The sequence below is a fragment of the Symphalangus syndactylus genome, chromosome 15 (assembly GCF_028878055.3).
Source record: "Symphalangus syndactylus isolate Jambi chromosome 15, NHGRI_mSymSyn1-v2.1_pri, whole genome shotgun sequence".
In the NCBI taxonomy this organism is placed as follows: Eukaryota; Metazoa; Chordata; class Mammalia; order Primates; family Hylobatidae; genus Symphalangus; species Symphalangus syndactylus.
Genome location: NC_072437.2, coordinates 102171047 through 102196926, shown reverse-complemented (window position 1 = coordinate 102196926; position 25880 = coordinate 102171047). Strand labels below are relative to the sequence as shown.

Sequence of the window (25880 nt, the reverse complement as noted above, 5' to 3'; positions counted from 1 at the left end):
TTGAAAGTCAGTTGGAGGCCGGGCGCGGTGGCTCACGCTTGTAATCCCAGCACTTTGGGAGGCCGAGGTGGGCGGATCACAAGGTCAGGAGATCGAGACCACAGTGAAACCCCGTCTCTACTAAAAATACAAAAAATTAGCCGGGCATGGTGGTGGGCACCTGTAGTCCCAGCTACTCGGAGAGGCTGAGGCAGGAGAATGGCATGAACCCGGGAGGCGGAGCTTGCAGTGAGCCAAGATTGCACCACTGCACTCCAGCCTAGGCGACAGAGCAAGACTCCATCTCAAAAAAAAAAAAAAAAAAAAAAAAAAAAAGTCAGTTGGGTCTATTTGGGTGTGTCTATTTCTAGGTTCCCTGTTCTGTTTCATTAATCTATGTGTCTGTCCTTCAGCCAGTACCACACTGTCTTGTTCATTGTAGTGTCTTAAAATTGGGCAGTGTTGGCCGGGCGCGGTGGCTCACGCTTGTAATCCCAGCACTTTGGGAGGCCGAGGCGGGCGGATCACGAGGTCAGGAGATCGAGACCACGGTGAAACCCCGTCTCTACTAAAAATACAAAAAAAAAAAATTAGCCGGGCATGGTGGCGGGCGCCTGTAGTCCCAGCTACTCGGAGAGGCTGAGGCAGGAGAATGGCGTGAACCCGGGAGGCGGAGCTTGCAGTGAGCCGAGATCGCGCCACTGCCCTCCAGCCTGGGCGACAGAGCGAGACTCCGTCTCAAAAAAAAAAAAAAAAATTGGGCAGTGTTTTCTCCCATACCATTTTTCAAAATTGTTGTAGCTAATGTAGGTTCTCTACCTTTCCGTATACATTTTAAAGTCATCTTGTCTATATCTACAAAAACCTTGCCGGCATTTCTAAAAGAATTGAGTTAAACTTGTTGATCAGTTTGGGGCAAGAACTGCCATCTTTATGATGTGAGTCTTCCAGTACATGAACATAGTATGTCCTTATCTAGACCAAAGTCAGTGTTTTGTAGTTTTTGGTATACAAGCCCTGTATATGTTTTCTTAGACTTAAGATTAATACCTAAGCTTTTCTCTTTTTTTTTTGAGTAATTGTGAATGGTATTTTTTTATTTCAGTTTTCACATGTTCATTACTAGTATATATAGTGTTGATTTTTGTATATTGGTCTTGTTTTGTGCCCTCTTACTGAACTTACTACTTCTAGGAGCTGTTTTGGAGATTGCTTAGGGTTTTCTACCGTATAGACAGTTGTGCCATTTGCAAATAAGGACAATTTTATTTTTTCCTATAAAATGTATATACCTTTTATTTCCTTTTCTTGACTTAGTCTGCTGACTAAAAGTTCCACTACTGTGTTTATGTTACAAAGGGTGTTTTAAGCTTTAAAAAATTGTTACAGTGAAGCTTTATAAAAGCCTTAGGCATTATCTAGGTAGCATCAAACAATAAATACAGATGCACCGAAAAATGAAGTTTTCTTTGTTCAAATACCATAAATGTATTCTTGCTTATTCTAAATACCTTTGAAGTATTTTCCTTGTTATTCTTTTTACAAGACTAGTCTAATACTGCTTTCTTTCATATAGGAAAAAATACTGATTTCTTTTCACCAGCTCAAATTTTTCTTTTTTGTACAAGTCATTTATTATTTTTTTATTCAGGGTTCTGAACAAGGTTCAACCAGTCAAGAACAGGCCTTATCTGCTCAGCAAGCTGCTGTTATTAACCTTACTGGAGTAGGAAGTTTTATGCAGTCACAGGCAGCTGGTAGGTATCTTCATAACTTTATATGAATTTACTAAACATATCTAATCTATTTGGCATCTCACCACTTAAATTATTTTCTTTTCCTTCCCTTGCAACCAGTAAACAGGAAAAAGTAAAGCTATGATGTGTGAACTATTAAATTGATTAATGGCTGAGATTTTTTCATTAATTTGATAGTGAATTAATTAAAAGAGCTTTGACTTAACATAATTACCACAGTTGTGTTTCCTTATGTTACAGTTTACTGGCAAAATAATTATCCACTTTACTAGGTTACCAGAGCTGTTTTCAGTGTTTGCCAATAGTTATCTTAATTAATAACTTTTTTGTTTTCCTGGATTAAGACAGAATTTTTCTAGATTGCATACTCTTTTGTCTCATTCTGGTAACTTGTAGTTGCATAAATGACTTAAGTCTTAATGGTCAATAGCATAACTTCTGTAAGCCACTTTTATCATTTAAAAAAAAGATTAAATTACTTCTGAACACTTCCAGCAGTAAATGGTGAACTAAAGATTACTCTTAATGATTATCCTGTCAGTTGAAGACGATAATTCTAACTTCACACTTAATTGAAAGAGTAAGCCACATGGATAAGAAAACTATGATAAGAGTTTGAGGATTGAATGAGTGACTATGTTGTCAGCATCTTATCACTGTGGGCTTACTATGATGCCTTTAGAAGTCTTTTAGAGTAATAATCTTTATTTTGGAAGTAAGTAATCCTTACATATAAAGTTCCAATTTAGAGGTAGTGAATTTCCAAATAGAAGTTTATATAATTATATACCTTTATCAGACCAGTTGTGAATTTCCAAAAATAGCTGTAGTATAATTTAGTGGAAACAACTCTAGTCTGAAAAAATCATGAGAATGTTCCTAGCTACAGACTTCTTAACTTTGAGTGAGTCACTTAAATCATGTTGGCCTTCAAACTTCCTCATATGTAAAATGAGTGTTGAACTGATTACTGTGGTCCCATTCAGCTAAAAAAAAAACAAACAATGCTTAGTCTCAGTTCACCACCTTTGTTGTTAGTAGTCTGATACTCATTGCGGCATCTTTTGTTTAAAGCAATTGTCTGTCTACCAGCTTTGTTGTTACAATAGTTTGGATTTCTTCCATCTCCCTTTTCCTACTTTGTTGGTTATATTTCAAAAATAATATACTCTTCTAAACAAAATAGCATCGGTATCAAATTTTATACAGATGCAAGAGAAGAGAGGTTCAGTGCTTTGATACATAATGCACTAAGGGAGTGCATCTCTTTTTGTGTCCAGAAAGTTCCATAATCAGTGGTTCCCCCAACTAACAGGAGACCATATTACTAAATTTATTCTGAAATGTCTATGATTTGATACTTAAGATAATCATACTGCTAACTTTTCTATTATTTCATTTTCTATGTTGTCCTTTTCTAACCCTGGTAGCCTTCAAACTTTTTGACTGGCCTGCTTTCCCCTTCTCCTCTCTGTAGTGTTGTCTCAGCTTGGCTCTGCCGAGAACAGACCTGAGCAAAGCCTTCCTCAGCAGAGATTCCAGCTCTCCTCTGCCTTTCAACAGCAGCAGCAACAGATACAAGTAATCCAGCAACTTCACTCTGATTACATTTTTAAAGATACTCAGCTCCAAAAGTACCTCAAAATAACTTGCTTTAGTTTTATTTTACTGTCTTTTAAGACTAATTGGTAAATAATTTAGCAAATTTTATTTAAAAGTCTGACATTTTAGCCAGTCAACTTGGAGCACTGAATATATTTTGTACATTTAAGCCATACTCTAATTTAAAATTTTTCATGAAGTGCTGGTGGCACATTAACATACATTTTTCTAGTATGCAGTATATTTTGAAAGACAGTTTTAAGTGCCAATTGTTAACTTTCTAATATTTTACTGCAGAAAAGTGTTCCTATTAGTAAATGTCATACCTGTTTATTTAGAAAAATGTTATACCATAATTTTAGGAAGGAAAGTCAGCATATTATAGTTGACTATCTTGATATTCAGGGTTGTTTTATATTGCTATAAACTATCATTATACAACAAAATGGTAACTGAAGTTGCTGAGTTACTACAATATAGACTGGCAGGGCAAAGTAACAAATAATTTTGAAGTTTGCCAAGAATCATTTTTAAAGCCCTCAGCAGGCTTCTGTGCCACTGGTGCTGTTTGACTGTGCATTGTCTCAATGTGGTATAGTCCCTTTTTGTTATCTTGGTGCTTTCTCCCTTTTTCAGTTGTGTTGTTTCGTCACTCTCAGGAAAAGCACCTTTCCACACCTGCCTGCATTTAACATAACTTGATTTTTTTCCCTCCCTTTTGCAGCAGTTGCGATTCTTGCAGCATCAAATGGCTATGGCAGCAGCAGCAGCAGCACAAACAGCTCAGCTACATCGTCATCGGCATACAGGCAGCCAGTCAAAAAGTAAAATGAAGAGAGGCACGCCACCCACTCCAAAATTCTGAGTCTTGCATTACTTTTTGTTCCTTTTTAAAAAACACAAGAGCATTGAATCAAAAGGATTGAGTTTCTACTTTTTGTTTTTTTTAATGTGTCAGTATTTTACATTGCTAGATGTACAAACTTTATACAGAAGCACAACCTTATCATTTTTAAATAAAAACAGGGAAATGGTTTAACAAACTAGGGTTGGTTTGCCTAAGTCATTGCTTTTTAAAAATGGTTTCACTATACATAATATATATGGAAGTAAGTGACCTAAGAAATAATAGAAACATCTTTCAGAAGAATGTAGTTTGATATTTATTTAGTATAAAACGTTTGTGCACAGTGTTAACAAATACAATTTTTACAAATCTGTTTTGAAAATGTGGCTATTTATTTGGGTTTCATACTCTTAATTACTTCATCCATCAATTTTTTAACTTCTTTGTGTCTCGTAACTGCTCGGCTCAAACAGTCCTGAAGTTTAGCTCCAGTTAGCCCGCTTCCACCTGAAAAATTATTTTGCCAATATTTTTAATCTCAGTTATCATTCCTTTTCTAAAAACACTAATGTCATGTCAAATTATAAAACAAAAAAATTGGATAATGTAAATCAGGGTACAGTCTCAAGATCTACTAGTTTCACAAGACCTCCAAGTGATTCTAATGTATGTCTTAAGTTTAAGAACCACTGACATATACCATCAAGATGGAAGAACATTTGAGGTAGCTAAGAAACTATACTAAAATTAGGTAAATAAAATATCCCATATTCCATTTGTCCCTCCCTAATTTAAGGCTCACACTGAGTTTTCATCTACATATGTTTAGGACTGAAGTGGCAGGGACATGCCTGGTTTGTGAAGAGAACAGAGCTTGCCTTCCTCATCCATTACTACTGTTAAGGTTCCCGTTGCCAGATGTTCCTCCTCTCCAGTAGGGTCAACTATAAGCAAAGTGCTATAAAAAGAAAAAATATACGTTATCAATCCATGGAACAAATTTTACTTTAAAATACTAAACATACTATCAGCCTCCCAAGTAGCTGCAATTACAGGCACATGCCATCACACCCACCTAATTTTTGTATTTTTAGTAGAGACAGGGTTTCAACCTGTTGGCCAGGCTGGTCTTGAACTCCTGACCTCAGGTGATCCCCTGCCTCAGCCTCCCAAAGTGCTGGGATTACAGGCTCACGTGAGCCACCACGCCCAGCCCTGCTCTTCTATTTCTGAACGTGCTAAAATCCTTGGAAAATACTGAAGATAGCTTCAGATAAATCTTTAGTGAAAGAATTGGAAATTAACATTACACAGGTATAAGTAAACCAAGGAACAGGTAAAGTGAACACAATTGATCATCCAAATCAGGATGCTTATGAAAGCAGACAGGTTGACTAGAAATAATTGTGCAGGGACAAGTATAAATTCAAGTGTCCAGGGAAAACTAGGATGTAGGGTCACCATAGCACTTCCTAAAGAGTTAGAATGCTGAACATCAATTACCCTAATCTTAAATATAGAAAATTTTAAAGTAAGTTTGATTAACTTACTCATCAAACACAGCAAAGGAAGTTGCAACTGGATGACTTCTAATATTCAAATAACTTTTCTTCTTTAAATTAACTTCTGCTAAAGCAGTTTCTTCATTTATTATAACTTCAGGCAACTGTACTAAGAAAAGGCAAATCTGTAAAGTAAGTCTCTAAGAAACAAATGGTTTCCAAGCTTTTTTTTTTTAATTCACCTTTCCCTCTATTTAACTTGCCCAGAACATTTCTTTTTAAAAAGCACCTTACAGCCACTAAGGTAAATACAGACGATATACATTGCTTTTCACAACATCTGACATTCCTACCTAGTGCTTATTGCATAATTTTTTTTAAGTTTAAGAAGTCAATGATTTCTTTTAATTTATATCTGCCAGGTACTGTTTTAAGCATTTTCATATTTTCATTGTATTCACCTAATCAATACTCTTACAAAGTAAGTACTATTATCCCTATTTTACTATAGATACGGAAACTTCAGCACAGAGTGATAGAGCCAGGAATCTCCACTTTAATCACTCTATTATAATATTGTGCTAACTTCATCTTCTACCTCCAATTCACTTAACCACTCTACTATAATATTGCTGTGCTAACTTTATTTTCCACTTCCAATTATTTGTTCCTACCAATTCATCAATGATAGGGAATATGCACAAGTTATTGAAATCTGTAACTAATCAGTCAACCTAACTCCTTGCTAAGAAACCCCTATTACTACGGCCTCACAGTAAAAACAACAGAATCCATTCTACATCTTTTGGCAATATCACATAAAGAAGTAGGAGGATACTGGCAGATCTTCATCAATCACCTAGCCAGAAGTTACAACTCTTGTCTCCCTCTCCCACCAATATTAACACTATTTTGGAAAGGACTGAAGTCCTAACTTAAGTAGATGGGTACAGTCAAAGCAGCACTCTAAAGAGCATTCAGTTACAGAATATACAACTATCAACTATATTTGGAAAGTCATGTCAGTATTACATTCATTAATTTGGAAGCATATGAAAGCAAATGTACATTAAAAGTTTCACAAAACAGAACATTCTAACTCATTAGTGGGAATATTGCCTTTTTTGTAAGGCTGCTTACCATTTTTTAAGGCTGCTAACAAAGCAAATGTGCAGGCATCCAAAATGTTTCCATCGTAGTCGAGGCAAATGAGATCACAGTATAGAACCCAGGCAAGCTAAAATAGAATTAACACAAAAGGAAATTAAAGTCTTCTAATGGGTAGAACATGCTCTTCGCTTAGACTTAAGAACCACAGAACCTTTGGTTAAACAAGCAAGATAACCTTCAAGGCTCAAAAACCTTAAGAAAATGCTTTACCTTTTTAAAGTTCTATAGAAAACCAGAAGAAAGTGGACAGGTTTGGTGAAAGCTGGCTTTTGATTGCCAAGCTGACAAATGACAAACATGTCCATTTCCCTTAATGGAGCTACAGATGTAAAAGGATTCCATTCTCATTGGGAGGTTGCAGATAAGGGAGATGGTTTTGAAAGCCCTAGCTAAAATTCAAAATGCACTTTCCCATAATACATGAAATGTTTAAGTTTTACAGTGCTAACGTATCAGTTTATATGATCTAGTAGGAAAGCCTCTCTAGGTTCTAATCAACCTAGTTTTACATTTTCAAATAGACTTTGGAATCTACTGTGTGGATTCACCATAAACATATGTTAACATGATTAATGTTATAATCTGCTATAAGGAATAAAAAATGATGGAACTTAAAGGGGGGGGAAAATTACTTCAGTTTAAAAGGTAGCTCCCAGACAGGCAGTAAGTTAGTCAAACTTGTTTTTTATAAAGAATATGGTTCATTTAGAGAATTACAGAGTAAGAAATTACTGAATCTCTAAAATCTGTAAGACAGCCATATTTAAAGCTACTTTGATTGGTGGTTTTAATTTCCTTGTTCACTTTCCCCCACAAAAAAATCCCTTCAGAATTAATAAGAACTTACAGCTTCTCTATTCCTCTTACCTTTCCTGGAGAAATGCATAAGTCCTCTTTCTGAATTATCTGTGAACTTGATTTAATGACAAACAGCAAAGTAAATGAAAAGTCAAAAACTATCTGAAAATGAATTATAATAAAATTTTATCATGGTGCTCTTACTTTTCAATGACATCTGCAATGAACTGGCTAGCCACTTGGGCCTCTTCTCCAGGAGGTCCAGACCGGAATCTCGATGAACACAAGGGTGGTAGATCCACATTAGGAACTGAAAGAAACACTCTGAAGCTATGAACTAAACCTTTTTTTTTTTTTTTTTTTGAGATGGAGTCTTGCTCTGTTGCCAGGCTGGAGTGCAATGGTACGATCTCAGCTTACTGCAACCTCCGCCTCCCAGGTTCAAGAGATTTCCTTGCCTTCACCTCTCAAGTAGCTGGGATTACAGGCACACGCCACCACGCCCGGATAATTTTTTGTATTTTAGTAGACAGGGTTTTACCATATTGGCCAAGATGGTCTCGATCGCCTGACCTCGTGATCTGCTCGCCTCAGCCTCCCAAAGTGCTGAGATTACAGGCGTGAGCCACCATGCCTGGCCTAAACTTTTTAATTTATGGATTATTGAAGTGTTAAAGGTATTATCAATCCACAGTAAAGGCAACTGTGGCCATGGACAGACTCTTCTGAGTAGAATACATTGTAATATTATAGCTATATTATGTTTGGTCTCTCTAAGACTCCCAGCCATAAAATTTCTATTTTTCTGACTTTTTTCCCCCATATGCCTTTTTCAAAAAATCTATTTTAGACCTCAATTCTCCTAAATCCTTTACAAGTTTTCCTGATATCTTTCAAAATACCTCAATCTGTAACTGAAGATATAGCCCCTCTGCTAACATCCAACTGTTTTTCTCATTTAAAAAAATGTTGGTTCCTACCATAAAGAACAGATGGTTCCAAGACAAGAAAAAAATAGCAGTTGTATAAAGCAAAGAATCTTTATGGAAACAAAAGGTGTGCAATGACAGTTCTTTGACTAAAAAAAATTCCATTCTATTTTTTTTTTCTTTTGAAACAGGGTTTCACTCTTTCACTCAGGCTTGAATGCAGTGAAACAATTATAGTTCATTGTAGCCTCAACCTCCCAGGCTCAAGCAATCCTCCTGCTTCAGCCTCCCAAGTAGTTGGGACACAGGTGTGCACAGGCACACCCAGCTAACTTGATTTTTTTTGTAGAGACGGGGTCTCCTTTGTTTCCCAGGCTGGTCTTGAATTCCTGGGCTGAAGCGATCCTGCTGTCTTGGCCTCCCAAAATCCTGGTATTACAGGGGTGAGTAACCACACCCAGCCAAAATTCTATTTTCTTGGTTAGTAACATATGAATGTATGAACAAAAATTGAGCAAGCAAGTTTGATAAAGGTTAAATTTATGAAATTCTATGTCCTGCTATTATGCTATCTTTTACTAACAGAAAACTTTTGAGGAATTTGTTTTATTCCTAAATATTTCTGAATATTAGGAATAACTTTATTTACATCAACTCAACTAGGACTTAACTAAAAATTATTAAATGTGTTAAAAGTATTTGTATTAAAATTACAAAACCATTTAACTTACCAACGTATCCTTTATCAGGGGCATCTGTTGGTGTTAAAAGTATTTGTATTAAAATTACAAAACCATTTAACTTACCAACGTATCCTTTATCAGGGGCATCTGTTGGTGGTGCTGCAAATTCCTATAGTAGCAAAGAAATGTTTCCTATTGAAAGAAGCTACTGAAAAATTATGAAGACAATTTAGCAATCAGTTAAGGAAGGCTCTATCAAATATCACCTTAGGGAACTGTGTCAGGGCCTCGACGGACATTGGTGCTGACCCTCACAATAGCTCTACAAGATAAGAAAGCACTACAGTACAGTGGACTACACTACAGTGCTGCTCGTCAAGATTACCTGGAGATCTTTTAAAAAATAGTAACTGGGTTTGTGCCCCCACCTAGTAGCCAAGAATCTTAATTTATTCTCCAGATGATAGAGCCAGATTTAGGAACTGCTGCTTTAGTGGTAAAGAGCAAAAGCTCGGCTGGGCATGGTGGCTCACACCGGTAATCCCAGCACTTTGGGACGCAGAGGCAGGCGGATCACCTGAGGTCAGGAGTTTGAGACCAGCTGGCCAAGATGGAGAAACCCTGTCTCTACTAAAAACACAAAAATTAACCAGGCTTGGTGGTGGGCGCCTGCAATCCCAGCTACTTGGGAGGCTGAGGCAGGAGAATCACTTGAACCCAGGAGGCGGAAGTTGCAGTGAGCCAAGATCGTGCCACTGCACTCCAGCCTGGGCGACAGAGCAAGACTCCGTCAAAAAAAAAAAAAAAAACCAAATGCTCTGCAATTACTAAGCCAGTTCAAATGTCAGAGCCACACTTACTGGCTGAGAGACTTTAGGCAAGTTATTTAACCTCTTACCTTAAACTCCTCATCTTGTCAAATGGGAAGAAAATAGTGTCTACTCCTAGGGACTGTTAGTAAGGGCCAAATGAGATAGACCTGTTAAATCCCAGGCATAAAACCTGACAAGGAGCAAGTTCTCAAATCTTATTGTTATGTATCACTCCAGGTTTACCAAAGAAGAGTCTCAACTGAGGTTAAATAACACAAGGTATAGTGTAGTCAAAGAAGCACAGGCTTTGAAGTCAGATTTATGTCTAAGTTTTACTTATGAGTCTTATGTACCTGGACAGGTTACTGAACCTCATCTGTAAAACAGGAGGTAGAGAGAAGTAACAAATGATTGTTGTAGGGATTAAAGTGGATAATTCTGTAAAGCGCCTAAAAAGGTGTCTGGAACATAGCAGGTACTCAGTCAATGGTAGCCAATATTCCCTCAAATTTTTCTTTTCAACAATTTCAATTTTCTACACATTTACACAGATTACATGTCATCACTGGCTAAAAGGATGTCACCAAAAATCTGTTAATTTCTCAAATGATATAACCAAACTTTTTTAAAATGGTGACTAAGATTTTAAAAGTTGTTTCATTTTGCTACATTTGACAATTGTTCACTTAGTCATTAAACTTGGGTCATATTTTCTAACACTCATAGTGAAAGCTCTTGGGAAATTAAATATTAAAAATTGACACCCAACTGCCAAATTAAGAGTAGAATTACAGGTGTATATTACAATCTAATAAATAAAGCTAACTTTGTAACTCAAATCTCAATAGGACATATTTAGACTTACTGCTTTAACTCCACAGATTACTGTAGTATTTCCCAGCTTCACTAAAGCAGAACCATCTGCGGTACTAATTGAACCTGAGAAGATAAGCAAAATGAAAAGTTCGTAAAAGGAAAACAGCTACAAAATTATCCACATAATAATTGTTTTAGTTTGCTGTGTATGATTATCTTGCTACCCCCTCAGTTGCTTATGAATATTTCAAGTTAGAATAATTGATTTTTACATAACTATTTTAAATTAGTGTTTAAATAATTATTCACCTGTCCTTGATTTGTGTTAATCATTTTTCATTCAGTTACAGGGCTTTTGTACAGATAAAAATCTCTTGACAAAAAAATCATCAAATCCTTTAGACAAAGAATTTGGCTGAAAAACTGTTTAGCTGGTTCAGAGACTAAAACTTGGGAATATCATACAGTTGAAAGTGGAAAATACATCCTTACCTATGTTGACAGTTGTGGTTCTGAATTCACCAAGTTCTCTTCCATCAGGACGGCAGTTCTCTTTCTAAATAAATGTTTATATAAAAACAGATTATACCTATTACATATTTTACACATCTATCACAAGTTTTACACACACCGGGGAAACATTAAATGTTACTTCAAATGGATTAAATTACTTGAAATTTATCTTTAAAAGCGGCTCATTGTTATCAAAACGCATAACATGTACATAACCTTTACTCACCAGAAATCTCCTGTAATACTCCAGAGGTTCCACGGTTCTGAAACACGTGTTAAAAATATATCTGAGATAAACTGATGAATCGTAACATAAATCCAGAAATTGGCAAAGATCTTAAGAGTGTGGTGATGCAGCATTAATCTCCACAACTTTTAACTAAAAGTAATTCTAGAAAGTAAAAATTCTTGCAGTAGCAATCACATTCAATTGCTGTCCTTAACTCTGCCATAAACGATTAGAAGATTGGCGTCTAAAAGCCCTTTGAGTGAGCTCTTTAAAAGCTCAATCTGTGTCAAAAGAATCATGTCGTTCTTGCTCTGAAACAAGGATTCAAAGTGATCTAGTGATCATGAAAAACGATTATTTTCATAATCTAGTGATCATGAATAGTTACCTCTTACTGGATAACTCAGGAAACAAAAGGTACATCTTTATTTTCACTGTAAATGAAATTTAGCATATTCTTCACTTCTGACTGTAGGCAATAAACCATAGTAACATTAGCAGTACCTGCAACTTTAACAACCACGGAGACCACAAATGTTTTCGTTTGTACCCTTTAGCTGTGTAAGGTATGTTCAGGCTCACTGTTACTTTGAAATCCCAGGAGTTACTACTAGTCTTGCCACTAGATCTTGTTTACGAAGGTTAATTTTAAAGCAAGTATATATACTACTATATCATGTCTTCAGAGTTTATACTCATAGATAACTATTTCAACATAATGGATTTCCTTTGGAATCTTATTTATTTTATCCATTTTTTAAAAACTTTAAGAAAGTCCATTGGCTTCACACATACAAAAACCTTCCGAACGAGGCATGATCCTTTTAGAAATAAACTACGGGAGAGGGAGAAGCAGGCGGTATGTGGCTCTGATGCAACAATCTTGATTAATTGATTCAGAGTCTCACTCTGTCGCCCAGGCTGGAGTGCAGTGGCGCTATCTCGGCTCACTACAACCTCTGCCTCCCGGGTTCAAGCGATTCTCCTGCCTCAGCCTCCTGAGTAGCTGGGACTACAGGCGCCCGCCACCACGCCCGGCTAATTTTTATATTTTTATTAGGGACAGTGTTTCACCATGTAGACCAGGCTGGTCTCGAACTCCTGACCTCAGGTGATACGCCCGCCTCGGCCTCCCAAAGTGCTGGGATTACAGGCATGAACCACCGCGCCTGGCCACAATCTTTAAAAGATTACGTGGGACTGCACGTTCACTACACATCACGCTCACGAGCGCTCGCAACGAGTATGGAACTCTACAGAGTCCTTTCATCTCCCGTCTCACTGGGGGGAAGAAGCCCTTTCTTTTCACTGTGACGACCTCCAGGTCCTCCCGCCCGTCGCCTGCTTCGACAAGGAAGGAAATGGCACCCCAACGGGGTCGGCCTCCAGGTGAGAGAATCCCAGCTAAGAGTTAAAGGAAGCTACCGTCCGCCAGGGTACAGAACTCGACCCGCCACCCGCCAACACTCACTTGAACCCAGCCGCCATCTTCCCGCCCGCGCGTCTGCGCCTGCGCCGCTCCTCTCCGCCTGTTCCGTCGCCGCACTTTCGACACGGATGCCCTGGCCGCTCACGCCACAGGAAATGCCAAGGTGGGGATGCGACGAAAGGTCCCTGGCCCGCCTTCGCATCGACTTTCCCCTGCCCAGACGCCCTTCTAGGTTTCCTTGCCTTGGACGTATTTTGACGAATCTGCTGTTAAAGAAGGAGAAGGTCTCCCTCTTTATAAAAGAGCTGGTGCTGTAACTCAGAATAACGCCAACAGTTCGGAGATAACAAGGTTTCTAGCGAAGAATCAAGCAGTGCGTGTGGAGCGTTATTCCAATGTTTCTGCGTCTTTTTTCCGCCTGTGACTTAGGCTGAGCCCTGGCCTTGCCTCTTCACTGGTCAAGGGCTCCGTGCTCCAACACATGAGAAACCAGACCTTTTTTTTTTTTTTTTTTTTTTTTTTTGAGACAGAGTCTCGCTCTGTCGTCCAGGCTGGAGTGCAGTGGCGCGATCTCGGCTCACTGTAAGCTCCGCCTCCCGAGTTCACGCCATTCTCCTGCCTCAGCCTCCCGAGTAGCTGGGGCTACAGACGCCCGCCACCGCGCCCCGCTAATTTTGTTGTATTTTTGGTAGAGACGGGGTTTCACCGTGTTAGCCAGGATGGTCTCGATCTCCTGACCTTGTGATCCGCCCGCCTCGGCCTCCCAAAGTGCTGGGATTACAGGCGTGAGCCACCGCGCTCGGCCGAGAAACCTGAACTTTCTATGCGCTCATTGTCCTCACCACGTTGTGCTCTGCAGGTCCCGGAGCTGAGGGCTCCTAAGCATCACCTTGTGTTGGAGACTGTGTCGTACTCAGGGCTGCCATCTCCCTCCTAGGTGGGGTTACCAGATAAAATACAGGATACCACGTTAAATTTGAATGTCTGATAAACACAGCGTGGTTTCTTTTTTGGTTTTTTTGTTTTGTTTTTTTTTTAGCATGAGTATACCCCAAATAGAGCATGCAATTAGTTGTTGCCAGAACCTGGAGGGAGCTGGGAAGGCTTTACAGATAGATAGTGGTGATGGTTGCACAGTATTGTGTATGTAATTAATGCCACTCACTATTGTAAACTTAAAATGATTAAAATGACAACTTTTTATTTTACCACAGTTTATAAAAACTAATGTAATAAACCAGAAACCTTTAACTGGATGAGTTGTATGGTATGTGGCTATCTTAATAAGGCTGTTAAAAACACGATTAGTTTATTTTATCTGAAATTCAAATGAAGTAGACGTCTTGCATACTTGCCAAACCTGGCGCCCTGCTATGGAACCTAGCGCTCCTCTCCATCGACTGGGCGCCGACGGCACGAGAGCACGAGAGCGGCGTTTTCTCCGCCTCGCCACGCGGGGGCGCTGCGGCCATCGGGTGCGACCTCTCTGACGGCGGGGCCGGGTCGCGCGGGCGCGCTTCCGCTTGTGTGTAGGTGCGGGATTGGGCGGACGGCCCCGGCATGGAGGATGGCTCCGCTTCTGCTGCAGCTGGCGGTGCTCGGCGCGGCGCTGGCGGCCGCAGCCTTCGTACTGGTAAGAACAGGGATGGGAACCCGCGCAGGCCGGGGCTTACCGCTCTTCTGGAGAGTGCGTCTCCTTAGGCGTCCCCTCCTCCGCGCTACCCGTTCTCGGACAAGTCCCTTTTTCACCCGGCTTCCCCCAAATTCCTGACCTCGGAGCTTCCTTTCCTGGAGTTTCACTCTCCTTTTCTTCGGTTGATTTTCCCTTGGAATCTTATCTCTTTGTGTGCTCAGAGACTTGTAAGTTTTTTCACACTGGAGCGCACCCACCCGGCCTGGCATCGTCGCCGCTTCCATCGCCCCTGGCGCCCGCGCCCCCTACCCACCTGCTCTGTCAGCCTCGACCTCTCCCAGACTCTCCGGGACCTGCAGCCGCTGCAGTTCTGCTCCGCCCAGGGAGATCTCGAGCCCCTAGAAGGGGTGTGCTCCCTAGCCTGCCCCCTTCGCTGATGGGGTTAAGCAAATAGGGGTGACGGAGCCCTGACGGCAGCCATCTGTTACAAATGGGAATAAATCCGTGGATTGATGAGACCCACTAGGGACGCAGGGTGAGCGAGAGAGACAGGCCTCAGGCCTCTTGTCGGGGGCGCATTGTGTCCCAGAATTAAGCACCCTAAATATACTGCCCCTCAACAAGGCAGGACAATAGAATTCAAACTCGATTGTCTTTGCCCTTGCTTTCGAAACACAAAAACATTGTAAACATTTGCTGATTGTTAAGTGGTAGAAAATTGACGAACTGTCTCCCGCACACCTTGGAATGAGCCTGCCCTCTAGTTAGTAAGTGGAGAGGATTTCAGCTTCCTTGACATTCAGATTAGCCACCTAGACAGCACTGCCAGGAAGGCCACTCTGCCATCTTTCCAGAGGATGTATAAATTTACAGTTTAGATAAAATGTAATGCTTCCTTACTTCTTTGTTGATAGTATCTGGGTGAGAGAAGAGTCCTCTCTTGCCCTAACTAGTGGAGATTTCAGGGTTTAGGGCTTTTTTGTTTTTTCAAGTTTTTGAGTAAACCAGGATTTATTTATTTATTTATTTATTTTTGGCGGGGTGCGGGCGGGGAGTGGATTCACACATTCTTAGATTGAAGCTGCCTTACTTTGGGTCTTTTGCACAGATTTTATGGGCTTGTACTGACGGTATTTGTTCCCGCTAGCTTGAAGTGATAAGAGCTACCATTTATTGATTGTAGTACTTACTATATGTTGTGTTGCACTCGGTTTAATAGGAGTAATTAAATCTTTAAAATAACACTGTGACATATATGTTATCATTAGCATTATTTTACTGGTGAGGAAACATGTTGGAGAAATGAGCTCGTGTACTCAAATGTTACACAACTAGTGAAACTTAGGTTTTTTAAATGCCAGAGCAAGAAATCATTAAAAAAATAATTTTTCAAAACCTCATCCTGTCTTCATATGTATCCACTCTCCATTCTTACTTTCTCACAATCTCACCTCCTTTCTGAATTATTTTAAAACAACTCGAAGACATTTTATCTTTAAATCCTCAGCATTTATTTCTAACAGATAAGGTCCTTCTTTTTAAAATACCACAATAAAGTGGTCACAGATTTAAGTTTATTCTGTGATTTCAAATGCCCCCTCAGTTCACTTGCCCTCATTTATCTCATATATGTCTCAGTATATATGTCTGTCTGTTCCAATCAGGATCCAAACAAGTGCCACACATTGTACTCCGTTGATATCTTGAGTCTCTTAATCGGTTGACAGTTTCTCCTCCCCCTTTTTTTCTTTTCCTTGTCTTTTTTTTTTTTTTGAGATGGAGTCTGGCTCTTGTCGCCCAGGCTGGAGTGCAGTGGCATGATCTTGGCTCACTGCAACCTCCGCCCTCAAGCAATCTCAAGCAATTCTCCTCCTGCCTCAGCTTCCTGAGTAGCTGGGACTATGGCGCTTACCACCACTCCCAGTTAATTTTTGTACTTTTAGTAGAAATGGGGTTTCACGATGTTGGCCAGGCTGGTCTCGAACTCCTGACCTCAGGTGATCTGCCCTCCTCGGCCTCCCAAACTTCTGGGATTACAGACATGAGCCACTGCGCCCCGCCTTTTTCCTTGTCTTTAATATGATCATTTGTCCTGTAGAACTTCTCACAATTTGGATTTCTTTGATTGCATCCCCTTAATGCCTTTTAACATCTTCTATCTCAAATTTTCTATAAACTGGTAGTTAGGATCGAGAGACCTGATCAGATACATACTTGATGTGTTTTTTAATCAAGAAAAAATTGTGAGTGATGCTTCTTCCTTTCTCTCGTGTCTCATCAGGAGTCATGTAATGGCCATTTGTCTCTGGTGTTAAGATGGATCTGTGATTTCAAATGTTGCCAGCCAGACCCACCAGTTTATAAAGTTTGTCATCAGCCTAATGGTTTTAGTAGTCATTGAGGATCATTACCTAAATGCTTTATTTCATCGTGGGTTGCAAAGTGAAATATTCTTATTGTATCCTTCATTCATTACCTAGAGTTTTGTAATGAAAGAAATCTCATCCTCAGCTATTCATTTACCCTAAAATACCTTTCATACATATAAAATGCAAAAGGCAAATTTTTGAAATGAGATGGTTCTTGCATCCTACCCAGTTTTTGTTTTTAGTGTCATTGTGAATTTATGATTTACAGTATTTTTCATGGTTTGATCCATTGCAATAATTTTTTTTTGGCAGGGAGGAGGTGGAAGAATGATCAGATTCTTGCATCATAGGCCACTGAGAGCCCCTTCAGGTTGACTACTTTGTCCTTTCAGCACAGCCCTTATAATCTTTGATAATCTTTGATTATAATCTTATAATCTATGAAGTGATAGTAGTTGATGATGGCAGTAAAGATCAGACCTCAAAGATCAAACCTCAGGAGCTGATGACAATAACAATTTGATAATGTCTTCAAATTGATCATTAAATTACAAATGAGTAGCATTCCAAAAATTTATAGACTGTTTTGAAAGCAGAAAGTGTACCAATGGAAACAATGTAAAAACAATGGTTATTTCCAAAGCTTAGCTCCCAAGTGCATATGGAAGGGAGCCTGTAAGTTAGATACTTCAGTAAATGCTGTATTCTGAATTCAAATTCGAGTTAAGTGTCAAAAACATATTCTTTTTTTTTTTTTTTTTTTTGAGATGGAGTCTCACTCTGTCGCCCAGGCTGGAGTGCAGTGGCGCGATCTCGGCTCACTGCAAGCTCCCCCTCCTGGGTTCACGCCATTCTCCTGCCTCAGCCTCTCCGAGTAGCTGGGACTACAGGCGCCCGCCACCACGCCCGGCTCATTTTTTGTATTTTTAGTAGAGACAGGGTGTCACCGTGGTCTCGATCTCCTGACCTCATGATCCGCCCGCCTCGGCCTCCCAAAGTGCTGGGATTACAAGCGTGAGCCACCGCGCCCGGCCAAAAACATATTCTTAAACATTGTTGGTCCCTACTTGGTAGTCTGGGGAATCTTCCTTTTATATCTTGGGTCTGTCTGGTCCTGGATGGAAAGTGTGCCCTCACCCCGCATGTTCCAACTGCAAAATGGACTTGTCCTGTCACATATAGATTCCAAGTAGAGACAGGACCTTACTGTATGTGTGTGTCTCTCTATGTGTGTGTGTTTGTCTCTATGCATGTAGACACGCTAAGGATTGGGGGTTTAGGTCACCTAAGAGTAGACTGGTCTTCCTGTAGTGACTGACCTTTATTGTAGCTGGAATGGTGGAGGCCTGGGGAATGATGACTGGGAAGAGACAGAGCCTGCTAAGGCAGCCGCACCTTACTGATGGAAAAAAGGACAGTAATTCGTCCATAAGTAGGGGACTCACTATTGTCTAATTTTGGAGTCACCTCTAGACCATTGTTAATGAACTAAAACCTGAGAGTGAATGTTCAGCTAAAAGAAAAGTAGATGATGTATTCTAACATAAATACAGAAAAGTCAGCAAAACATAATTTCTGTTTTGTAAAAGACATGTATGTCTGCTTTTAGATTTCCATCGTTGCATTTATAACTGCTACCAAAATGCCAGCACTCCATCAACATGAAGAAGAGAAGTTCTTCTTAAATGCCAAAGGCCAGAAAGAAACTTTACCCAGCATATGGGACTCACCTACCAAACAACTTTCTGTCATTGTGCCTTCATACAATGAAGAAAAACGGTGTAAGCCCTGTTTTGATTTTTTTGGTAAAGGGTAGTTTGGAAAAGAAAAGAAAATTTAAAGTATTTGACTTCCCTGTCTTTGCCAAAACATTAATAGATGTGGGCTGTGTTGAGCACACAGTTGATAATTGTTGTAGTTCGGCAGAGAGAGAAGTGAATATTTGCTCTCATGAATAGGAGCAGCGTCGTGAAGCAGCGGGACTGGAATGTTCTAGAGAGGTAATAAACACATTGTGGACGGAAGGCAGGATTCCAGATGGGAATGACCATTGGGAGAGTACCAGAGGGGCTTGTTAGATTATTGGGACTTTTTTCTGTGTGTAAGCTGAATGTGCCGGGCTTGGAAAATCATTTTCAAAAGCGATTTTTAATATATTTTTTTCTTTAAGTGCCTGTGATGATGGATGAAGCTCTGAGCTATCTAGAGAAGAGACAGGTATCATGTTTTCTCTTTTAATATGATATCTCCAATTAAAATTAGACCAGGTCACCAATTGTGGACCCCAAGCTAGATGCACTGTGAGAGGCAGTCCTGGCAGCACCCCGATCGCTGGGCCACCTGCTGCTTGCTTGTTGCTACCCGTAAGCCCGGCACGTAGCATGCTACCTCCAGAGGCAGGTGGGTGACCCAGGACAAACCAGGAAGCAAAAATTTCTGTTTCTGTACCCTCCTACCCATTTTTATCCTGTCTTGCTTGATCATATATTTAAAATTGAGTGACAGTGTATGTCTGCAGACTTTGTATGATGCCACAATGCTGTTTTTACTTTTGTGACTTGTAAGAAAAGGTGTATCGTTGTTTTTGCTGTTAACTTTTATTCTCTTCTCTCTTTTTTTATTTTTTGGTTAACTGAGTTTGAATCAACAGAAAAACTAAGTCTGAATGAACAGAAAAAAGATATTTTTAAAAGACACACTTACATTGAAATTCTTTTGTGTTTCTTCAATATTGTCAAGAGTCTCCCCTCACATTTTCTTCCTGTTTTCCCTACATAAGGAGAAGAGAAATAATACACAACCTTCTTTTGTAACATTAGGTACCATTGGAATCCCCTTGGAGGGATTAAGAATTAAGTGAGTTCTTTTTAAAAAAAAAAAAAATTGTTTTGATTTACTTTGCTTTTAGATTTTTTGTATAAAGGGGAAATAGAAGATTCCCTGAAAGAGAAAGGGCTGTATTACCTTATTACCAACTCCAAACATTCAATTTAGAGAAAAGAAGAAAGGAATTGAGCCCTTAATATGTATGAGGCTTCTACCTCTTCAATTACATGTAATCTTCACACCAACCACATAGAGTAGGTTTTTCTGTTCTCTTTTTTTAATCAGAAAATAGGCCCAAAAAGTTAAGTTGCCCAAGGTCATTAGGCTAAGAAATGCTGCCGCCAAGCTGGAATCTGCCCTCTCTGACTTCAAACCACAGGAGCTTTTTTCTTACACACCTGTACCCTCTCAAATGTGCTGTAGCACCACAAGTACCTGGCTTCTTCCACCACCAAGTTACAGGGCAGACCAGGGAACAGCAAGGTGACATGGAGAGATTGAGTCAATATTCACTCTCCACCTCTACCCAGGATCTCTCTCTCTTTTTTTATTTAGCCTTTTTATTCTGTGCGGTTTGTGCACTAATATTTATATTCAAATTTATATGTATCAACACTAAAGCAGTTGTTTTTTAAATTATTGGTGATTTTATTAGAATACTTTATGGCAGTTATGCCATATTGTATTATTTTATTTTTGTTTCTTGCAGAAACGAGATCCTGCGTTCACTTATGAAGTGATAGTAGTTGATGATGGCAGTAAAGATCAGACCTCAAAGGTAAATACACTTGCTTTTAGAATTGACAATAGATAGAAAATAGAGAATAATTTTGCACATGTGAAATCTCACTTCATTCACCAGGGGACCCTAAAGCTGTGCCTAACACTCTCCATTGTTATAGTGTAGATAGCAGAAAAAACAGATTTCATTTATGGAACTTCTCCATAAGACCAGGGAAGCTTTGAAGATCGCCAGATAGGGAAGAAACATGCCCACGCACAGTTCCTCCTGGCCTTTAGGGTAGGAACCTTCGTTGCCTACCAATTAGTGCTTCCTTTTTCCCTAAGCACAGTTTCTTTATGCTCCATCTTGCCTTATAATTTCTAAAGCAGTCACGCTGATAGAAAGCTGCCTTCATACCAGCCCCTGGGAATCAGGTGTGTCCTTTCACATGCACAGAGAGCATTGGCAGGATCTAGCTTGAGAAGGGTAAGTGCTGCACTTTGAATAGTATGATGTGAAACTTATGAACACAAGCCATCTCAGTGGTTTGGTGATACATGAAGGGAATGGCATGGAAAGCAACATTGGACACTTGCTGTTGAGATTAGAGAGGTAGCCTAGACCCAGCTGAGGCTGTGCATCTTCTCCTGAGGAGCACTTTTTTGGTGGCCCTTGACCTGTGCGTGGCCAGCTGCTCTGCTGGAAGGATCAGGGATGCCCTCCCAGGGAGGACAAGCAAGGGAGGGGTTAGCAATTGGCCCTACTGCTCCCAAGGTTGGGAGGAAGTAGAAAGTTGAAATTATATTTAGTAGAGGTTTTTATTTAAAACAAACCAGTTTTCGCTAAGTTAAGTATTTGTAGATTCCCTGTTAATGTCTTACAGTCTGAGGGCTGTAAGGAAAATTTTAGATACGGCTCTTGTTCTTGAGGCGTTTCAGACTAAGGGGGCACAAAGTGTAGTACAAGAGAATACTGCAGTTGTACAGTGATGTTTATTATGTCCTCAAACAACATATCAAAAAGTAGGCACTCAGTAGGAACTCAGTTCACAAATGGTGGCCGAGTGACAGCTGCTGCCCTGTCTACTAAAGGCCATGCTGTAAAGCTTCAGTGTGCATCCATTCCAAACAGGTGTGGCTTCAACAATGTTATATTCCTTGAAGCTAGACACCATACTCTTTAGAGGGAGCTTTTCATCCTAACATAGTAAAGTCTTATTAGTTCACTTAGCTACTTATACAATGACTTTATCCTCTTGGTTTTGGAGTCTCAAGTATTGTGCCATTCCAGAGTAAACATCTACAGCACAAATAACTGTTCTTTGGACAGACGTTTCTTCAGCTGTTAAGCAGGAGTCGAGAATTCTGACTGGTACTAAAATACAAAGATGTAAAGACCACTTTCTGCCTTGAAGGAGTTCACATCTATTAATAATACTGGAAATATGCATCAAATAATTAGAGCACTATGTGTTAGACATTTTTATCAATTAGGAACTATATCATAGAGTGGCTTAGATAATAAAGACGTTTAATTATCTCATCTGCCAGGAAGTCTAGAAATAGTTGATGCCAGAGTTGGCTTAGCATTTAAACAGGATCAGGTTGCTGGATCCATATCATTTTCAGTCTCACGCATTCTTTCATCACAAAATGGCCACAGCTGCAAATATTACGTGTCCTGGAGTAGTAAGGGACAGCCAGGACTTTAAGAATCATCTCTGGGCTGGGCATGGTGGCTCATGCCTGTAATCCCAACACTTTGGGAGGCCAAGGTGGGAGGGTAGGAGGATTGCTTGAGCCCAAGAGTTCAAGGTTGCAGTGAGCTATGATTGCACCACTGCACTCCAGCCTGGGTAACAGAGCAAGACCCTGTGTCAAAAAAAAAAAAAAAAGAATCATCTCTGCGTGCGTGCATCTCTCCTTTTTAACTAGGAATGAAAATCTTTATCAGAAGTCCTCACCCCTCCCTCTAGTAAAGCCCACACCCAAAGTTCACAAGCTAGAACTTAGTGACATGACCACCAAAGCCTGCAGGGAGGCTGCAAAAGTACTCAGCAAAGAGGAGTTAGACCAATCATGGTTCATCCCCTAGGGCTTCACAGTTATCACTATGCATTATTGGGGCCATAACAGCAAAGAAGGAGGCACTGTTTGCTGGTTTGGCAGCTAGTTAACAGTGCTGCAACAGGAGTGTGTACACAGGTCCGTGGCTGCATTTGCTCATTGAAACTGATAGATTTCAGCTATGTGTCAGATACCAGAAATAAAAATCTTTGCCTTTAAGTAGCTGACATTTACAGTTGCATTATGTGATGAGTAAAGTAATAGTTGAATGAGAAAATGCTTTAGTAGTACATATTGCTATTAGAATTATACTTTTCTTTTTCCCGGGGGAAGGTGGGGATGGGCATGGAGGCTAGAAAAGAGAAATGGTGTTTGGCTGAGTCTTAAGCTGGCCTGACAGGTGAGGAAGCTGAAGACAGTGTTCTGAGAAAAGGCATACAAGTGTAAGACCATGATATGGTCTGGAAACCTCAAATACTGCTAATGTTCACGGTACTAATGGGGCAGCCTCAGAAGCTGGCTAAAAAGGTGAAGGCTGAATCACAAACGATCTCCTATGCTATGATAAGGAACTCATATGTGATGCTTAGAAGCCGTAGGTCATCATTGAGGGTGTTTGAACAGGGCTTATGTGAACTGATTTCCATATTAGAAAGGCTACTCGTATAACTTTAGGAATTAATTGGGGAGTCAGGGTAGAGATGTGGAGACTTTAGGGGATAAGGCCCTGAACTAGGTCAGGAAGATGTGAGGATAGCATGGATTTGAGAGGGATTTTACAAATCAGTCAGTGAGTTATAGTAGCCAATGAATTGTGATGGGTGATAGAAATGGAAGATGATTCTCAGGCTTTCAATTTGAGCAACTTAGTAGATAGTGATGCCATCTGCTGCAGCAAGGAATATAGACTGAGCAAGAGTTGGAAGGAGGAGATGAATGAAATTCTGGAGTTTTTATTTATCCAATATATAACTAGGTGACACAGGAGAGAAGAGTCTGGGCTCTAAACAGACATGTGAGATTCATAAATATAAGCTGTAATTATGCCCGTGCAATGACTCCCAGTGAGCTTGTATGTTGAGAAGAGAAGATGGCCAGGGTTTCCCATTAGCTGTGTGTACAGTGTAGAGTCGGTCCTTGTGCGGATTATCAGCATTTAAGGAGCAAGCCAAGCAAAAGGAGTTAGTGGTGAAAACAGGAACAGTAGAAGAGGGCAAAAGCCAGATGAGAGCAACTCTACAGCTGCCTGTAGAGATGGTTGTCAAAGGAGAGGGTACCTGATGGGCTAAGGTTACAAGGAAAGGGGATGTGGAAGAGCAAAGGACATGAGCCATACTACAGTGGACTGAAAATAAATGGGTGATGAAATGCAGGTGGCAAATATAGAACACTATCTCACAACTTTGATTATAAAGCAGAATAATGGCCGTAGCTTGAGAAAATAGTGAAGTCAAAGGAAAGTTTAGGATGCTGGCAGCTTGAGCAAGTCTGAGGCTGTGGAGCCAGCAGAGAGGAAGAGATTGAAGATTTAGAAGAGAATTTACTGCTGAGAGAGAGGAATTTGAGTGAAAAGATTCGGGAGAAATGGTCAGGATACAAACAGCCTCTCTGGGGAATAAGATCGATTGCAGACCAGAACAAATACAAAAGTCATTAACCAGTGTTAAGGGCCCAATCACAAGTTTGTACCAGTCAGATAGCACATGGCTTTTGTGGGGGGTTTTTTTGTTTTTGTTTTGTTTTGTTTTGTTTTTTAGCATCTCAGTAGCTTAGGTAGAGGAGTCAAGAAAAAAAGGTCATTGCCCACTGTGGTGGTTCCTCTGCAGGAAATTGAAATATGATTTCAACCTAGTAGGTCAATGGCACCAAGAATTCTACAGCTTCTCCAGGTCATCAAAATGTACAGTGTGTATAATCTAGTCACAAGAAGGGATAAACTGCAATAGCAGTGTTTGAGCCAAAGCAAGAAACACAGCTTATATAATTCTCTTATAATCCAAATTAATTTTATTCTGATTTTTATATAATTTCACAGATAGCTTTTAAATATTGCCAGAAATATGGAAGTGACAAAGTACGTGTGATAACCCTGGTGAAGAATCGTGGAAAAGGTGGAGCAATTAGAATGGTAATACATATTTTCAACATTTTTATCTAAAATATGAAGGTATCTTGACTAATGTCTTTTGCAGACTTGTACGTTTGCTCACTGAATACTAGCATTTCAAGTTAGTGATAACATATTTTTAATAATAACTTCATGTTTTTAGTCAAATTTTAACGTGTCATATCTATAATATAGTGGGTGATTTAAAAATATATTTATGTATTTATGTTTATCTTAAAATTTAAAATGTTACCATCTACCTCTGTATCTTTGATAGAGTTAGCAGATAGTAAGCTTATATGGTTTTTTACAGTTTAAAAAATGCTTTTTGTATTAAGTTTTACCTTGATGAAGGTATGCTGTTATGCATGGTAGCATGAAATAAGATGAATTTGACTTGGGTCTATCCTGATGAAATGTGCAGTCTAACAGGAAAGGTAAGCATTTGCATAAGTAAAAAAGAAGATTATAATTATGAGAGACGTGCAGATAAAGTGCTAAGAAATTTCAAAAAAAGAGGTTACTGTCAGCTGAGGCATATCAGGTATGAATCAAGCTGAAAGTTTAAAAATCAAGATATGTGAAAGAAAACCTAAATAATTGACTTTGAGGTTCATTTATTTATTTTTCCCTCATAAAAAGAAGTCTAGAGGTGGGCAGTCCAGGGCTTGTTCAACTCCACAGTGATCAGAAGTCCAGGCTTCTGCCGTTTCACTCCTCCTTCCTCATGCACACACAGGGTGACTCCTGGAGCACTAGCCATCACGTCCGCATTCAACAGGAAGGAGAAGGGAAATGGTCAGGATACAAATAATCACATGTTGCCCTCCTCACAGTGTCTTATGAATTGGGTGCTATTAGTTTGATTATTATATAGAGAGGAAAGTGAGGAAAGAAGGTAAAGTAAATTACCCAACGTTAGCAGATGATAAGAGGTAGAGTCAAGATTTGGATGCAGTTAGTTTCACTCTGAAAGCCATGCTTTTAAGCTCTCTCATAACTCTATAGAGAAAAGACTTGAGAAAACAGCACACCATTTAGTAAAGCCAGAAAAGACAGAAGTAGGAACTCTTTGGATATGTACTAGAA

At 39.7% G+C, this 25880-nt stretch overlaps 3 protein-coding genes across 56 annotated transcripts in view; 2 read left to right on the top strand and 1 right to left on the bottom strand.

The window, feature by feature from the left end:
- Positions 1-4567, top strand: part of SUPT20H (SPT20 homolog, SAGA complex component) — a 52136-nt gene extending 47569 nt beyond the window's left edge. For 28 of the 50 annotated variants that reach the window (XM_063618925.1, XM_063618919.1, XM_063618905.1 and 25 more), the window contains 2 exons: positions 1631-1736; positions 4063-4567. In XM_063618925.1, coding sequence (XP_063474995.1) covers positions 1631-1736; positions 4063-4166 — 210 coding nt within the window. In that variant the 3' untranslated portion in view covers positions 4167-4567. Of the gene's footprint in view, positions 1-1630; positions 1737-3213; positions 3318-4062 lie in introns of all 50 variants that reach the window. The other 22 variants (XM_063618910.1, XM_063618889.1, XM_063618891.1 and 19 more) reach the window with 3 other exon arrangements.
- Positions 4478-13945, bottom strand: EXOSC8 (exosome component 8). 2 transcript variants are annotated; one of them, XM_063618934.1, is made up of 11 exons: positions 13109-13945; positions 11635-11671; positions 11388-11451; positions 10945-11018; positions 9391-9436; positions 7860-7965; positions 7725-7770; positions 6828-6924; positions 5736-5856; positions 5037-5143; positions 4478-4692 (listed from the first exon to the last, which is right to left on the bottom strand). In XM_063618934.1, exons 1-11 carry the CDS (start codon positions 13123-13125, stop codon positions 4577-4579), a joined length of 831 nt encoding a protein of 276 aa, XP_063475004.1. In that variant the 5' UTR covers positions 13126-13945; the 3' UTR covers positions 4478-4576. The 2 variants fall into 2 exon arrangements, with proteins under 2 accessions (XP_063475004.1, XP_055100975.2); XM_055245000.2 differs by having other exon boundaries at positions 9316-9436; positions 13109-13168.
- The window catches only part of ALG5 (ALG5 dolichyl-phosphate beta-glucosyltransferase), a 52699-nt gene continuing 39444 nt past the window's right edge, over positions 12626-25880 (top strand). Inside the window, exons 1-5 of one of the 4 annotated variants that reach the window (XM_055244998.2) lie at positions 12626-13026; positions 18678-18849; positions 19239-19285; positions 20604-20672; positions 24720-24812. In XM_055244998.2, the coding sequence (XP_055100973.1) occupies positions 18711-18849; positions 19239-19285; positions 20604-20672; positions 24720-24812 (348 nt within the window). In that variant the 5' untranslated portion in view covers positions 12626-13026; positions 18678-18710. Of the gene's footprint in view, positions 13027-14461; positions 14700-18677; positions 18850-19238; positions 19286-20603; positions 20673-24719; positions 24813-25880 lie in introns of those variants that run through there. The other 3 variants (XM_055244996.2, XM_055244997.2, XM_055244999.2) reach the window with 3 other exon arrangements.